This window comes from Corvus hawaiiensis, chromosome 28, assembly GCF_020740725.1.
Source record: "Corvus hawaiiensis isolate bCorHaw1 chromosome 28, bCorHaw1.pri.cur, whole genome shotgun sequence".
Taxonomy (NCBI): Eukaryota; Metazoa; Chordata; class Aves; order Passeriformes; family Corvidae; genus Corvus; species Corvus hawaiiensis.
This window is the reverse complement of record NC_063240.1, coordinates 2,929,020-2,945,607: the sequence shown is the minus strand read 5'-3', so window position 1 is coordinate 2,945,607 and position 16,588 is coordinate 2,929,020. Positions and strand designations below refer to the sequence as shown.

The 16,588-nt window shown below is 55.6% G+C and overlaps 3 protein-coding genes across 7 annotated transcripts in view; 1 reads left to right on the top strand and 2 right to left on the bottom strand.

Moving 5' to 3' along the window:
- Positions 1-1,059: 1,059 nt before the first annotated feature.
- Positions 1,060-6,299, bottom strand: LOC125318006. 5 transcript variants are annotated; one of them, XM_048288340.1, is made up of 4 exons: positions 4,618-6,299; positions 3,847-3,906; positions 2,587-2,676; positions 1,060-1,775 (listed from the first exon to the last, which is right to left on the bottom strand). In XM_048288340.1, exons 2-4 carry the CDS (start codon positions 3,864-3,866, stop codon positions 1,073-1,075), a joined length of 813 nt encoding a protein of 270 aa, XP_048144297.1. In that variant the 5' UTR covers positions 3,867-3,906; positions 4,618-6,299; the 3' UTR covers positions 1,060-1,072. The 5 variants fall into 5 exon arrangements, with proteins under 5 accessions (XP_048144297.1, XP_048144298.1, XP_048144299.1 ...); XM_048288341.1 differs by having other exon boundaries at positions 3,847-4,722; positions 6,191-6,299; XM_048288342.1 differs by having other exon boundaries at positions 3,847-4,703; positions 6,191-6,299.
- Positions 6,300-11,323: 5,024 nt separating this feature from the next.
- On the top strand, positions 11,324-15,697 carry LOC125317652. The gene is made up of 8 exons (XM_048287535.1): positions 11,324-11,335; positions 11,418-11,597; positions 11,700-11,794; positions 12,323-12,500; positions 12,703-12,978; positions 13,059-13,235; positions 13,367-13,424; positions 13,502-15,697. Exons 1-8 carry the CDS (start codon positions 11,324-11,326, stop codon positions 13,846-13,848), a joined length of 1,323 nt encoding a protein of 440 aa, XP_048143492.1. The 3' UTR covers positions 13,849-15,697.
- The window catches only part of UNC13A (unc-13 homolog A), a 39,244-nt gene continuing 38,090 nt past the window's right edge, over positions 15,435-16,588 (bottom strand). The window contains exon 47 of the transcript XR_007200178.1: positions 15,435-15,445. The gene's annotated coding sequence lies outside the window, so the exon portion shown is untranslated. The remainder of the gene's footprint in view (positions 15,446-16,588) is intronic.

Below are 16,588 nucleotides of genomic sequence, written 5' to 3'. Positions count from 1 at the left end.
AATGCAAATCTTCACCGCAGACACTGACCTGCCATCCCACAACCAGAGCTGTGACCGGATAAGCTTACAGCACTGACATGTTCCCATACCCCTGTTACCATTCCCCTTTTGTTCCTAGCTTCTTAGCTAATAAAGAAGGGGGAATGTAAAGAGGGAGGGAATGGAAGGCCGCCCCCCAAAATTGCAAATTTTTAACTCTGTTTAAAACTCTAGCAGAAACACCTGCCAACCCATACTCCATCAGGAAACCCAGCATTTGTCCCACCACCACCCTCTAGATGTTCTTGGTACCACTGGCAGCAGAGGCTTGAACTGTACTGCAGCCAAAAAGAGACCCTGGCAAAGACTACCCCCTCCATGAGAAAATCCATACCAGTGTCCAGAGAAAAAATCCCCTGAAGGATTTGAGGACCTGTTGGGATGATGGGTTGTGGGTGTTTCTGATTGGTTTTGTTGTTTAATGTATAATTGGTTGTTTGGGGTGTTTGGTTCTGGGATCTCTGGGAGAGGCCTCTTTAATTAATACAGAAAAGAGGAGTTGTGATGGCAGATTGACCAGTGGTACAAGAGACAGAGCGAGTTCTTGGTAAGACAGTCTCTGGTGCCAAACACTTAGCGGTTATGGTGAGGGAAAGGAGCCTCTCCCAGGATGTTCTGTTATGGTAGTGTACCCCAGTTCTGCTTCCCCAGCCGGCTCCTGGTGTTGGCCACACCCCTGTACTTAAGCCTGAGCTGCCACGTGTTCGGGGTCATTTGCCTCTGGAAACCTTCACAAGTTGTAGCAATAATCTGCTTTCTGTGGAACTCTACGCAAGGACCCTTCTCAACTCCTTGCCGTCGGCTTAATATTACTGGGGCCATCCCTGCGTCTGTGTGCTCACACATGAGAGCCATGGGGCTGGCTGGGACCCCAGTAATACCGTGTCACCTTCCAGGTGGGTCTGTGGGGTGGCACAGGGATGGGGCTGCGTGGGAGCCCCAGTCCTGGGAGTGGGAGGTTGTTCTTTCTGAGCATCCCCAGGGGATGTGACCCCAGTGCTGACGAAAATCTCTGCTCGCTCAGTTGGCAGATTTACCGGTCTCTGCTCTGGAAAGCCTCGGGCTGCCTAGAGATGGCACGGGCAATCCAGCGGCTCGGCAGCTCCGATACGCGACAAGTGACAGCTGTAAAGCTGTCATCAAAGCAGAAGCAAACAGTAGAAATATAGCCCAGACTCCGTGCCTGTATTCCTGTTTTCTTTGTTCCTCCTGTCCCAGGAGAGACGGGAGAGTCTGTTCGCAGAACGAGAGGCAGGAGCAAGAGGGGCAGGGCCAGCTGGGATCGCTGCTTTATTCGGGGGAAGGGAAAGGGGAGAGCAGGGGGTGGACCCGTGGTAACCAGCCAATCGGACTCTGCTTCGGGGGAGTCTGTGCTACTTTCAAGTCTTACCCGCGCTTGGAACAAAGGGGATTCAGAGCACATGGCAGGGACAAGTCCGGACATGCCTGGGCAGTCCCGGGGCCGGGCTGCACTTCTGGGCAGGCAGCGACAGGCGTGGGCAAGGGTCACCCACACATTGTTTTCTGGCATCAGGGGTAACATGGTAAGTCCTTGCTCTGTCTCAGCTTGAGTCAGGACCATCCACCAAATGATCCACACCATCATCATCTTCTGAAGGTTGCCCGTTGGTTTGTTGGTCCACACCGTTGTCATCTTCTGAAGGTTGCCTGTTGGCGCTTTTAATGTCGCAAATCCGGGCGAACACACCTTACAGGTACCCACCGCACAGCGGTATCTGTGGAAACACAAGCATACCCGCATACGTGACAAGGTCCCATGGGCCTTCCCACTCGTTAGTGAGCAAATCTCGTACCCAGACTTTCGCTCAGGGCAGGTGCGTTTCGCCTGAAGACTGCAACGAGAAGGAATGATTCAAAAGAACAGGATTATCAGAATTTGGTGGCACTGTAAGACAATTAATTGTGTATAAAGCTTTTGCCAACCGGCTCTGTGGGGATTCTCCAGTCATTCCCCCTTTTTGTTTTTCCAAAACACGCTTCAAAGAGCCATGAGCACGTTCAGTAATAGCTTGACCAGTGGGAAAATGGGGAATACCAAATTTATGGGTTACACCCCACTGTTGTAAAAACCTCTGCATCTTCTGTGAGACGTAGGCAGGACCATTGTCAGTTTTTACAGAGGAAGACACGCTCAAAACAGCAAAAGCCATTTGCCAGTGGGCGATAGCATCACGACTTTTCTCTCCTGTATGTATGGACGCCCACATGGCAGAGGAGAAGGTAGCGACAGAAACACGTACATATTTGTATTGACCGAATTCAGCAATATGGGTAATATCTGCCTGCCCAATTTGCAAGGCTTGCAGACCTCTGGGGTTAACACCTGCCGGTAACGGCGCAGCGAACCCTTGACAATCAGGACAAGAACTGATAATATTACGAGCCTCAGCAGAAGTTAATGAAAATTCTTTCTGCAAGGCATGAGAGCCTTGGTGAAAGAAATCATGCGAGGCTTTAGCTTGTGCTAATTTGTCAGGTTGAGGCGTCCTCCATGCAGGGTTGGCCAATTAACAGCTCTGGCATTACCTTCCACTATAAATCCTGGCAAACTGGTGTGGCTCCTTATATGTAGAACATAATGGGGAGGGACTCAGTTCTGAATTGCACACCACAAAGCTTTCAACAGTGAAAAAAGAACAGCATTATTAACTTCCTTCAAAAGAGAGCAATCAAGACGCTGTGTAGTATCTGCAACATAAGCAGAATCAGTAACGAGATTCAATGGTACATGAGAGAATTGCTGGAATGCCATGGTCACAGCCCTTAATTCGACAAGCTGGGCAGAGCCTGACTCGTGGCCTTCCAGCATCTGCCACCCAGACTCATCCTTCCAGGTAAGGCCTTTCCTGTTCTTCCTGATCCATCAGTAAAGACAGTGGGTCCTTGCAGCGGTACACGGCTGTTTTTTGGCCGCAAGGACAAACTGGTTGATTTTGCCAATCGTAATAACTTGTGGCTGGGCAAATGGTAAGCAATCTGCCCAGAAAAGTTTTGCAATGCACTCTGCAAAGGAGCACAAATTGCAGAACTCCATTCAAAATATTCTTGCTGAATAGGAATTACAATTTTTGCAGGATCTTTGGCCATCAACTGCAGGCACCTCTGCCGGCACTTGATAATCAGTTGGGCAATGAGCTCAAACAGCGTAGATGCTGTTTTCTTAGGCTGGTGAGGCAAAAAGACCCATTCTAAAATGTGCAAAGGATCAGGCCATTGATCACCCCGCTGTGCAATGATGCCTGTAGGATGGAAATCTGGAGCGACAAGAAACACAAGGATATCAATGGTGAGGTCCACCCAGTAGACCTGACGCTTTGAAATCACTTGCTGCACTTCTTCCAGTGCTTGTTCTGCTTCAGGGGTTAACTTCCTTGTCGAAGTTAACTCTGGGTTCCCTTTAAGGATGTTAAACAATGGGGATAATTGTGCTGTGGTCAGTTCCAAATAGGGTCTCAGACAATTTATGGTACCCAAAAGTTTCTGTGCATCATTCAAAGTCCAGATTGATTTTTCAAACTGAAGATTTTGTGGCTGCACAAAAGTATTTTCACTTCCAGATATCTCCAGGGTGCCTGACGTTGCACCTTTTCTGGAGCTATCTGCAAGGATAATTTTGCAGTGCTTTGAGCAGATGTGGTTGGATTTGCAACAGCTCATCTTTTGTAGGAGTTGCTACCAGTATATCGTCCATATAGTGATAGCAACAGGCTCCAGGGAACTGTTCCCTAATACCAGACAAGGCTTGTGCAACATACCATTGACAATTGATTGGGTTCTTTTTCATACCTTGTGGCAACACTTTCCATTGATATCGTTCCACGGGTTTTGCATGATTAACAGATGGCACTGTAAATGCAAATTTTGGAATATCTTTTGGATGCAGTGGAATGGTAAAAAAACAATCCTTCAGATCAACAATCAATATGTCCCACTTAGCAGGTATCATTGTGGGGGATGGCATTCCAGGCTTTAAAGCACCCACACTCTCTATTACTGCGTTAATTTGACGCAGGTCATGGAGCAATCTCCATTTCCCTGATTTCTTTTTGATCACAAAGACAGGTGTATTCCAAGGGCTCATAGAAGGTTCAATGCGCCCTTGTTTTAATTGTTCCTGGACCAATTCATGAAGGGCAACTCATTTTTCTTTTGGTGGGGGCTACTGGGTTTCCCAGATAGGTTGTTCTGTAAGCTACCGTAGCAGCGGTGTAGGGTGCTTCATGCCCTTCTGCACAGTGGCCCCAGTCAAAAATTCATCCCCACTTTCACCCCCCAGGCTGCCAGATCATCTCATCCCCACACACTGAGGGGTGCTGCAGTGATGTAGGGACGGACAGCGGCTATTTGTCCTTCTGGGTTTGTGATCAACACAGGTTTAGTACTCAAGTAGCTTTGTGTAGAGCCCCCAAGGCCAGCAACAGCAGACCCCACTGGCATTGTAGGCCACAAGGGAGGCCATGCAGTGGCAGATTTGACAGTGACATTGGCTCCTGTGTCTATCAATCCCTTGATGGTTATATGTGATGGAGCCATGCCTTGCACTTCCAAAGTACAAACCATTCTCTGGTCAGAGATGTTTTGAGTCCAATACACTTGAGGTAGCCCCGTTGATCCGAAGCCTTGATCCCCTCGTAGTCTGGAATCTGGTTTTGGGACACAAGACTTAAAAGGCACAAGTTGAGCAGTACGAGTCTGAGCAGGTATGGTAACAGGAGGACTGGGGGTTGACACCATAGCATATATTTGTCCCATGTAATCAGCATCCACAACCCCCAGATGTACAAAGATACCTTGCACTGTCACACTCGAGCTCCCTATTAGCAACGCACTGAGCCCCTGACCCATGGCTCCATGCGCTGCTAGGGAGGCTTTGTGTACCTGCTGCGAGTCTAAGATGACTGTGCTGGCAGTGGAAGCATCCATGCCAGCAGCTCCTCTTGTCCACCCGGTGGGGTGGTTGCATAAGCTCGCATGGGGTGTGGCCCCTGGGAATTGTTTCTGTCAGTGCGTGCTTCCCTTTCGCGCTCTTCTTCCCGCTTCCCTGGTGTGTGAGGGGCTGCCCATTCGCATGGAATTTAGATTTGCAGTGCTCTGTATAACGTCCTGGCTTTGCGCACTTAGTACAAAGTTCCACCCCAGGTGTTCCTTTCGGGTTTTTTGGCACACTTGATAATTGGTTCTTGTGGGGACACTGAGCTTTGGTGTGACCTTGTTGTCCGCAGCTATAGCAATGATGCTGTACCTCCACTGCAGCTGCAAGAGAGTCTGCTAGCATGGCCACATGGTAGGGAGCACTTCCTACCTTGGAACAAGCATGTATAATCTCCTCCAAAGAAGGAGAGTCACTCGGCAAGAGATCTATGGCTTTCCAACACTCACCATTCGCATTATCCTTTGCTAACTGCAAGAACATCTGCTCCCTTGCTGTCGGATCCGCTATCTGTTTGCCTAAGGCATCCTGCAGGCGATCCAAAAATTGCATATACGGCTCATGTGCACCCTGCTTTATCGAGGTGTATCGTTGTGTTGGTGAGGACATATATGCAACCTTCGTAAGAGCCTGCATACCCAAATCACGAGACTGAGCTAAGATAGAAGGATGCAGACGAGCGTGTAGCTGTGGGTTATCCAAAGGAGGGAATCCCAGCAGCTGAGTCACGCCTGCTCCGAAACGAGGATCATACGGAGATAATTTAAAATTGCTCATTGTCATTGCTTCAGCAAATTGACACCAAACAGACTCAAATGTTAAGTACTGAATTGGAGAGCAAAACAATCTTGTTATTAGTTTCACATCAAAGGGAGTCAGATCTTGTGCAGCTAAAAACGACAGCATCTTTGCTACGGCTGGGGATGCCAAACCATGCTTTGTAGCTATTTTGCCCAGTTCCGAAAGCACTTGCCAATTAAACTCAACGTATTGATTTGGTCCCTGACCTCCGCTTCTAATGACAGGGAACGCTCCCATTGCCCCCTCAGAACTCATTTGATTGTTCAGAGCAAAAGGATGCCCAGGCATAGGAATACAGTCTGCCAGTTCGAAGTCTCCTCTGAGACTTGTTAGTGCTTTGATCTGGTTCCAAAAGCTTTCCGGGTCATAAGCAGATACTGTTAGTGAGACTGGTTGTACCGTGAGCACGTGTTCCGGAGGATTTGCGGGTGTCACGGAGGGAGTATTTCCCTTGCTGGGGTCCCGTCCCAGCGTCTTGCCCGTATCGGTCACCGGGCGCCTGCGCCAAGGGCTGAAGGCTGATCGGCGCATGCGCGAGAGGCGCAGCGCAGGCAAAGGCCGGTCCATTGCAGGAAAAGCGGGGGAATCCACAGCAGGGGGAGCCTCTGGCTTCGGCTCGCCCTCTCCGTCGGACCAGAGGTCATCGGGCAGGGGTGTATAGAACGGAGCTGCCAGACCAGCGGGACCGGGACAGTCGGCCCCAAGGTCCGTCCTTCCTTCCGCCGCTTCAAGTGAGGGCGCGGTGCCGCCACGCCCCACCGAGCTATTGGAGATGGTAGCGCCCGGCGCGGCCCCGCCCCACCCCGCCGCCAGTACCGGCGCGGAGCGGCGGTGGAAGCGACCGGCCGGGACGGGGTGCACCTGGCGCGGAGCCGTGTGGCACTGCTGCCCCGTGTGGCGCTGCTGCCCCGCCGTGTGGCGCTGCTGCCCCGCCGTGTGGCACTGCTGCCCCGCCCCGTGTGGCACTGCTGCCCCGCCCCGTGTGGCACTGCTGCCCCGCCGCCCCGTGTGGCGCTGCTGCCCCGCCGCCCCGTGTGGCGCTGCTGCTCCGTGTGGCATTGCTACCCCGCCGCCGCCCTTGTGCGGGAGCGGCTGCCCCGGCGCCGCGGACAGGGCGGGTGGCTCTCGGGGCAGGGGAGCGGCGGGCTGGGGTTGCTGGTTGCTGATCGCTGTTGCGGTTCCGGGGCAGGGGTCGGTCTGTTGTAGGACTCATTAGCGGCTCGCAGTTCGATGACTCAGGACACGGCCCAAAGGCGGTTTCTGCCGGCGCCTTTGTCTCTGTGCCCGGGTTCTCACCGGCCCCAGCGGCTTCCCCTGTTCCCTCCTGTCTCTTCTGCGCCTTCGCTTTATCCTCCGCATCCGCGGGGTCCCGCGGTTCTAAGTCCCGTTCCTTTTCTACCGCTTTTAAAGTCTCCAACACCGCCCTCCAGGTTGTGAGCCGAGTTTTTGCAGCCTCATCACCCCGGGAAGCGAAATCAAGAATTCGCAGTCCAACTTTTTCCCAGGTTGCCACCTTAAAGGCACCCACAGCAATAAAGTTTTTAGCATTTGTTTATCATACTTAATGCCTCGTTTGTTTAGCATGAGCGTCCATACATTTACTGTAGCTTTTTCTTCTTGGGATATTTGATTCCCCATGGTCCCCTGTAGCCTACCTAGTCGTCCCAAGGCTTTTGGCACTTCTCCCCAGTGCTCTTTGGCTGCAGAGCTCCGTCCCCTCCGCTCTCTCCCGGCGCTCAATTTTCTTGCAGTTCCTCGCACGCCGCACCGGGTGTCGATGTTGGGGCAGTCACGACACGCGCGGACAGTGCCTCGCATAAAGTGCAGAAGAGGCTTTTATTAAACAAAGCAGCCCCTTTTGTACACTTTTTGTATGTTGTCATTTGTGTTACAGATTCATTGGGTGCTAAACTACTACAATAGACTTACGGGCTACTATCAACTAAAACATATAGTCATTGGCTACCTGTGGCATGAGCATTCAAGCATTCAGAAAAATAACAGGTGTGGATATGTTGCTGTTTTTCTCCTGTTTTTTAACTTTCATGCTTCTGTTTATACTATATCCTCATGGATAAAAACTAACTGCTTTTCTTCTCACGGGCTTTTCTCACGAGTAGAAGTTACCCATGTCCAAATGAAGGTCTGTGAAGGCTGCAGACCTGCTGTTGGCCTCAGCACTGAAGGGCACCATCGTGAAGCAGATCTGCAGCACTGCCCTTGGGAGACTGCTTCAAGTAAGGGTCCTGCTTTGGGGATGCAGCTGTGATACCAGAGTGTCCCTTGCAGGTGCTTTTCCCCGTGTTTTGGTGCCCACTGAGGCACAGAAATGGGTGAGCTGGGGATGAGCTCCGCCTCAAGGGAGGCGGGATGGGAAGGATCCCTCCTGGAGGAGCCTGGGCAGTGCTCTGTCCTGGGACTGACTCTCCCTTTGCTGCAGGACCCCAGCAGGTACGAGTATGGGCAGACCAAGGTGTTTTTCCGGGCTGGCCAGGTGTCCGTGCTGGAGGAGCTGCGTGTCCGGAGCCCGCGGGCAGCCGGCACCCAGCTCCAGCGGCACCGCCGGGGCCGCGCTGTGCCCGCAGCGGAGCGGGGACACGGCTGGGGACAGACGGCAGCGCTGCCGGCTCTGGGCTGGGCTCTGACACGGGTGTCCCCATGGGGTGGGGCGCAGGCTCTGCCACCCCCTGCCCAGGGCTTTGTCCTCCCTCTGCCTAAGGAGCCCCCCCTTGCCCTGCTCTCTGCCCTCTCTTTCAGGCTTTGCTGTCCCTTCTCTGGGCTCTGCCACCCCTTGCTCAGCTCTGTTTCCTCTATAGGCTCTGCCACCTCCTGTCTAGGCTCTGCCACCCCTTGCTCAGCTCTATTACCGCTGGCCTGAGCCCTAGGGTATATCACCATGTCCCGCAGCCATAGGGAGGAGGAGGAGAGAAGATCCAGCAGGCAGGAATTGTGCAGCAAGATTGATTTATTTAATTCTTTTACAAACTCTTTTATAGACTTTTTTCTTCATAGTCTAATTGGACAAAGGATCAGCCACCCCTTGGGGTGATTGGCCAAAATCCTAAAACATCCATTGTCAAAATATTTTTCTAGTATACCATAAACAAGACTTTTCAAGGTTGCAGGTGTTTGGTTGTTTACAGAACTCTGCTACCTCTTCTGCGTGAGAGAAAAGTCTCTCACGGACTTAGAAAATGGCAAGAAAATCCTTGCTAGCAGCATTTTTGTATCTACACAGCTCTGTCCCCCCTCCAGGCTCTGCCACCTCCTGCCCAGCTCCCTGTTCCCCCTCTTGGCTCCCTGCCCAGCTCCCTGCCATCCCCACAGGTTTGTGAGGATGCTGCGGAGGACCAGGGCTGCCGTGGTGCTGCAGAAGACCCTGAGGATGGTCCTGGCCCGACGCTCGTTCCTGCACCTGCGCCAGGCCGCCGTCACCATCCAGGCCTTCGCCCGGGGCCCATTTGCCCGGTGCCGGTACCGAGAGGTGGGAGCCCAGCAGGGCGGGGGGTGCCTGACTCCCCTCCGGGGGTGCCGGTGGTGCCACCGCCCTGTCTCTGCCCCTGCGGGTGGTGTGGCACCACCAGGCCGTGCTGATCCAGAGGCTGGCTGGCCCGGAGGTGCTATGGCCACGTGTGCAGGGCTGTGCTGCTCCTGCAGAGCTGCTGCCGCCGGGCCCGGGTGCGACGGGAGCTGAGCCGGCTGCGGCTCAAGGTGCGCTCGGTCAGGCACTACAAGCAGCTGCACAAGGGCATGGAGAGCAAGGTGATCCAGCTGCAGTGCAGGCTGGACAAGCAGGTGGGTCCCAGGGGGGTCCCAGGGGCAGGGTTTTGTGCTGACCACCTCTTACCTGGCCCTGGCCCAGCTGTGTCCTGGGCCTGGGGCAGGAGCTGATTGCCTGACGTGGGTCCCCAGGAGAAGCGGTGCCTCTGGGCTTTGTTCCCAGGTTTCTGTGCTCCTTGGGACGGGTGGGGCACTCCCCTGGGTGCAGCCTCACAGCAGTGTCAAGTGCTGGGGACAGTCCTGGTGTGACATGTTCCACTCTGCTGCTGGCAGCATCCCTTTTCGCCATCTGGGTTTCTCTGCTCTGACTGTGGCTGCTCCAGTTCTGGGGGTGTCTCTGGAGGACGAGGGAGGTGGTGTGATCCTGTCTGGGAGTTGGAGGAAACAGGGCAGGGTAATCCCGCTGTGAGGACCAGCCTGGTGGCGGGGAAGGGACCCACACGTGAGCTTTGCCATGGCTTTAGAGCCCATGGGGGTGGCAGGTCAGGGACAGCTGCTCTCCCAAGGCCTGAGCTCTGGAGGGGGAGGATTCTATGGCTCAGGGCTCCAAGGAGATGATGGGAAATGGGGTCTCATTACAGAGGGGCAGCCTGAGTGCACGGGGCTCTCAGTGCTGTGACACGTGGCGATGTGTCCCTGCCCCTGTTCCTGACCCTGCCCCTGTTCCCAACCCTGCCTGGTGCTCTGTCCCTCGCCCCACGCCCAGGAGAAGCAGCAGCTGGTGGAGCAGCTCTCAGGGCTCAGGGCTGCCCACGCCAAGGAGCTGCAGCGCCTGCAGGATGAGTTCTGGTGGCTGCAGGAGGACACAGCTGGCAATGCCCAGGTCGAGCAGCTGGAGCAGCTGGAGAGGCACAGCTGCCTGGGCCTGGAGGTCGAGGAGCTTAGGGAGGTCTGTTGGGGGATGCTCCTGCTCCTCTGGGGCTCCATAGGGCTCTCCTGGGAACATGCAGTGGGAGTCCACTGGGCAGGGCTCAGGCTGTACCTCCCTTCTGCCTTCCCGCAGCGCTTGGTGGAGATGGAGGCTGTGCAGCTGCAGCTGGGGGAGGAGAGAGATGCCCTGATCCAGCACACGTTGGAGCAGTCAGGATCTGGAAGGCAAAAGGGGTGCTCTGACCCCCTCATCGCCCGGGGTATGAGCAGGTCCTGCAGGCAGAGGCACATCCCCTCTCCGAGGGGTCACGGCGTGGTTGTCCCCACTCCCCTCTGTGTCTGTCCCCACAGAGCTGCACCAGCAAATGGCACGGGAGAGCCAGGGGCTGCTGTGGGAGCTGGAGGAGGAGCAGGAGCGCTACCGGAGCCTGGAGCAGGAATACGCCCACCTGGAGCAGGACTATGAGACCCTTCCACAGGGTGAGGGCCCGGCCCGGAAATGGGAGCCTCCCGGCAACCCCTTCCCTGGCTCCTCATGCGGAGTGGGCAGTGCTGGCTGCTCTGCTCTGGGAGAAGTGGATTCCCCAGTTCATCTGCTGGGGGTCCCCAGCCCAGGTGCCCTCCCGAGGCTGTCACTCCTCCAGGGGATGTGGCAGCAGAGGATCAACCTCGTCCTTCTCTTCCCCACTTAGCAAAGCACCTGGAGACGATCCCCTTCCTCAGAGAGCTTCCAGGGCTCCGAGAGCAGCTTCTTGTCCTCCTCTGTGTCCACGGCTCCCTTGAGAGACGGCTCTGACCTGCAGGCTGAGGCCAGTGGGGACACTGGGGACAGTGTGGTGGGGGTGACAAGTGGGCTGTGCCTTCCCTTGGCTGTGAGGACAGATGTGCCCCAAGGCAGCTGGCTGGGGGCTGGTCCCCTCGGGAGGGCTGTCCCCAGGATTCACTGGCTGCTCTTTCAAGCCCTGTCTCTGCACAGGGGCTGGAGGAGCCACAGCCTGGTAGTGAGACCCTGAGTGGTGTGGGGAGCCAGGACCCCTTGGAGAAGTCGTATCTCCTCCCCAAGGAGGAGCTGGCTCGGACCTGGGAGGAGCTGCCGAGGTTCAAGGGCTCATTGCAGCTGGAGGAGAAGAAATGCTTGGAACTCCTCAAGTGCAGGGTGAGCTGCTGCCCCGATGCCATGAGCAGGGCTGGGTCCAGGCTGTGTCCACGCTGGCAGGGCTGGGTCTGGACTGGTCTCACCCCGTTTTCCCCTGCACAGAACACAGCGGAGATGCCGGGACCGGGCAGGAGCTCGGGGCAGGTGGTGGGCGATGACCTGAGATACGCCTACGATGCAGTGCAGGTTGCCAACAGGTGAGTGTGCTCCCAGGGAGATGGTCTCAGCTGAGGCTGGCTCCCCCATGCTGCTGGTGGGGCTTTTCCTGGTGTTTAACCAGCTGTGGCCCAGCTTGTGGTGCTGAGCAGCTGCAAATCCTCTTTGGAGCAGCCCCATCCTCCCTCGTGAGAGGCAGGCACCCAGCTGGGAGTGGGGCACCCCTGACTCCCCTTCCATCCGCCCTACCCAGCTGTGTTTTCCTGGATGGGGCTGGGGCATCCCACCATGCTCAGAGCATCTCTGTGAGCAGGTGGGATGTCCTGGACTCCACAAGAACCTCCTGAGCGCTGGTGGAGCCCGTTCCTGGGCTGTGCCACATGTGCTCCGTGCTCAGAGGGGAAAGGCTGGGGCTATGCTGCCTCAGGGTGCCTGGGCAGGGGCTGAACCCCAGTTCTGCAGCTTCTGGGGGGAAAGCAGCTGCTGCTTCTGCAGTTCTGCCTCCTCGGCAGCCTCCCAAGGGCTGGGGTGGGGCTGTAGTGCCTCAGTTTCCCTGTGCTGGTGTGCAGGCTGCTGGTGAGCCAGCTGAGGGAGGAGAAGCAGCAGAACGAAGAGGAGGTCCAGGGGCTGCACCTCGACATCTGCTCCCTGAAGCAGCTGAGCCAGCAGCAGGCAGCCCTGAGCCAGGAGCTGCAGGGCCAGGAGGGGCTGCAGTACCACGTGCTGCAGCTCGAGAAGCAGAACTGGGTAAGAGGGGCTGGGGGACAGGAGTGGGTTTGGGGCTGACCCCTTCCTTGCCGTGGGATGAGCTGCAGTGACTCCTTAGGGAGCGATGTGGGAGCCCTGCTGTACCCCCAGCTGGGACACAGAGCCCCAGAGCAGAGCCTGGCTGCTTGAGGCACCACCCAGGGTTTGTGAGCCTCTGCGATGAGCTTTTTGTACCCTTTAGTTGCTGCCATGCTGGAGAGCGAGCCCATCCAGGGCTTGTCCTCCCCCTGACCCCTGGCCATCACTGCTCCTCCTCAGCCTCAGCCCCTGCCCACTCCCTGTCCGAGCTGCTGCAGTGCCTGGGCTCTTTCCACGCCACTCTGGACCGCCATGGGCTGGCCCCCAGAGTGGGCCACCAGGCCCTGTGCCAGCTCCCCTTCCTCATCAGTGGCACCACCCTCAACTGCCTGCTCCTGAGGAAGGACGCGTGCTCGTGGAGCTGTGGCATCCAGCTCAGGTCAGTCCCCGAGTGGGGCACGTGTCCCTGGGGGTGGCGGGAGGTGGCCCATGCCCTGCCCTGAGCCGTGTCCCTGGCAGGTACAACACCAGCCAGGTGGAGCAGTGGCTGTGGGCGCAGGGGCTGCAGCAGAGCAGGAGCTCTGTGAGGAGCTGGAGCCCCTGGTCCAGGCTGCCCAGCTGCTGCAGGGGAAGAAGGTGACAGAGGAGGACGCCGGAGCTCTGTGCAGCCTCTGCACGGTGCTGACGCCCCAGCAGGTACTGGGAGGGTTGGAGCTCTTGCCTGCTGGGCATCCACCTTACCCTGGGGCTCCTGGGACCAGGCTGTGCCCAGAAATGCCAGGATGTGCCCAGCCCTGCCCTGTTGACGTCCCCGCCCTCTCGTGCAGGTTGTGAAGCTCCTCCGGGCGTACACCCCAGCCGTGGGGCTTCAGCAGCAGCGTGGAGGTGAGCGGGGCCCGGGGGCTGCCCTGCATGGACACCCCCACGCTGGGGCAGTCCTGATGTGACCATTGTCCCCACAGAGGTGGCTGCAGGACCAGTACAGTCCAGCTCCTGGTGGACACCAGCCACCTCTTCCCTGCTCGCCTGCCTTTCACTGCCTCCCCGCTGCACCTGGATGAGCTCCACATCCCTGAGACCCTCAGCCTGGCCTTCCTTGGCCACTGCTGAGCCTGGGGCTGCCCCTGGGCTGCTGCCAGTGCCCCATTTCAAGGTGTCTGCACCCTCTGAAGTTTGGGAAGGCCGTGAGGGCAGGGGTTCAGCATCTTTTGACTGTGAAGTTGTTTATTTATTGAAATTTGTGTGCCTTGTTTGTGACACAGGCAGGGCCCCTGACAGTCCTGCACTGGGGGAGTTGGCCACGTTTTAATCCTTTGGAGTTAAGAAAAGTCTTTGCAGGTAACTCTGGCATTGAGGCTGTTTGCAGGGCGGTGGGAGGGAGCTCTTTTGGCCCCAGAGAAGGGGTGGGCAGCAGGCTTGGAACAGACTTACCTGCTTCCTGTGAAGACAGGGAGCATTTATTTGAATGACCTGGCTTAGCTGATGTCACACAGACTTTAACTCCTCAGCCTGTTCGGGTTAGGAGTGTTGGCAGGAGTCATGGAGGAGCAGGAGCCTTTCTAGAGAGGTTTGGGCTCCTCTTGAGAAGGAGTCAGTAATTGTACACTGCTCCCTGAACCACCCGTGCAGTTCCAGTTAAACACTGCCCCTCAGCCTCCTGTCTCAAGGAATTCCTCTGAGGAATTGCAGTATCTCCTGAACACAAGCCTCCCCTTTCTCCATAAACAGGATCCATTTCAGGAGTAGATGAACCAATCCCATGAAAATGCTGTGTCCTGGTCTTGAGTTACAATGGCTTTGGGAACATGAGGACTGGGAGGTGCATGAAGGTGGTAGGATGAAGTGGCATGAGCATCAGGGCTCAGAGGGACTTGAATTTAAGTTCAAGAATCCAACTGTTTTCCATTCTGTGACTGAGGTGAGATCTGGTGGTGGGAAGATGGACCAGTAATACCCAGTCCTGCTCTCTGGCAGTGGAAGCCATTCACCCTTGTCCAAAGTCCCTCTCCAGCTCTCCTGGGGCCCCTCAAAGCACTGAAAGGAGCTCTGAGGTCTCCCTAGAGCCTTCTCCAGGCTTAAAGGAGTCTGGTTACACCCAGTCCGTTTTCCCACTCGAGGTGGGTTTGGGTTTTCCAGTGCCCAGCATCACATCCCAGAGCTCACAGACCAAGTGGCCACCAGGCTTGCTCAGAGCTTCACTTGGACTTCCTGAACAGGGTTTGAGGGCAACTCTCTCATTATCGTCCTGCTCACAGTGGGCAGCTGGTGCATAAATTATTACATTTTAAAAATCCCCTTTTTGTCTTTACTCTTAAATATATTGTAATACAAATACTAACTTGCCATGACTTCAGCAGGCCATATTCTAAAATAACTGATTTTTATGTACCTCAGGTCCTAATTAGTTCATAGAATCATGGTTGGAAAAGACTCAAGTCCAGCTCTCAACCCATGTTCACCACTCAGCCACATCCTCCAGTGCCCCATCTTTGCAGTGTTTGAATGCTTCCAGGGATGTTGATTCCACTCTGGCCCTGGGCACCAAGGCCTGACCCTGCTTTCAGTGAAGAAATTTCCCTAATATCCAATATAAATCTGTCCTGGTGCAACTTCAGGCCATTTCCTCTCATCCTGAAGCTCCCTGAAGCCTGGTACTGAGAGCCGGTGTGTCCATCCCTGCGTTTCAGAGCCTTTTGGTTTTATTGAGGTACAGATCCCAAAAATTAGTGCCTTTTACGGCTTGCAGGGAGCCCTCGGGGATGGGAGTGAAGGGCAGCACTTGGTTTCAAACTCCCCATGATATTTATATAGCTGCCAAAAGGCCCCCAGGGTCACGATTCTGCCCTCCAAAAGGCTCCTGGATCAAGGTCCAGTCAGGAAGATCACTCAGCATTTACCCTCCCAGCCTCAGCTGGGGGGAACTTGTTTAAATTGTTGTTAATTGACTCCTATGAAGATAATGGCAAATAGAAATAAACCTTAAAATAACTTCCTTCCACCTCTCCTTTCTCCTCAGGCTCAACTTCCCTCCCAAATTCTCTACCTCCTCCCCCAGAGCTGTGTAGGGGGATGGGCAATGGAGCTTGTGGTCAGTTCATCACCCCTTGTCCCTGCTGCTCCTTCCTCCTCCTTCTCTTCCCCCGCTGTAGTGTGGGGTTCCTCCCGTGGGTGCCAGCCCTCCATGAACCCACCCTGGCTGGATCCCTGAGCTTCTGCCCCAGCACAGCCTCTCCACGGGGTCAGAGCCACCGTAGGGCAGATCCCCCTCTCTGGGCAGGCTCCTCCAGGGGCTGCAGGTGCAGCTCTGCTCCCCAGGCACCTCCGGGGCTGCAAGGGCACAGCCTGTGCTACCGTGGCCTCCCAGGGAACCTCTGCTCTCTTTTCACATAGGCACAGGAGCCCCATGTGAAATTATGATGATTAAAGCTAATTAATTAATCCAGGAACCCTCAAGAAATGTTGTATCCACCATGGATCACTGGAAAGGGATGAGCCCAAGAGCCAGGATGGGGTTGGACTTGGGCTTTAAAGGTCCCTTTCAGCCTAAGTCATTCCACAATTCTAGCAAAGCCTGGTGGCAGCCCCACAATTCTCAAGGGTGAAGCAGGACTGTGCCAGACCCCAGGAACAGCCCCAGCTCTCTCTGTAGGTCATCAGGGCCCTGCATTCATCAAATTACATCAATCCAATTTAGTGAGAAAGTGTTTCGAGGGACTGTGCCAAAAGCCTCACAGAAGTCCAGGGAGGTGCCAGCCACAGCTCATCCCTTCTCTGCTGAAAGAGTCACCCCAGCATGGAAGGCCACGAGAGCAGCAAGGGATGGGTTTGCCCTCAGTGAGGCTGTGCTGGCTGTCCCTGATCACCTCCCAGGACAGGTCTGTCCCAGCTCTGCAGCTCCTCCCGAGGGGAGGCGGAGGGGCAGGGGCTGAGCTCTGCTCTGGGACAGGGACAGGAGCCCAGGGAACGGCTGGAGCTGGGTCAGGGCTGGGCATGGAGCTCAGGGAAAGGTTCTTCCCCCCGAGGCTGCTGGGCACTGCCCAGGCTCCCCA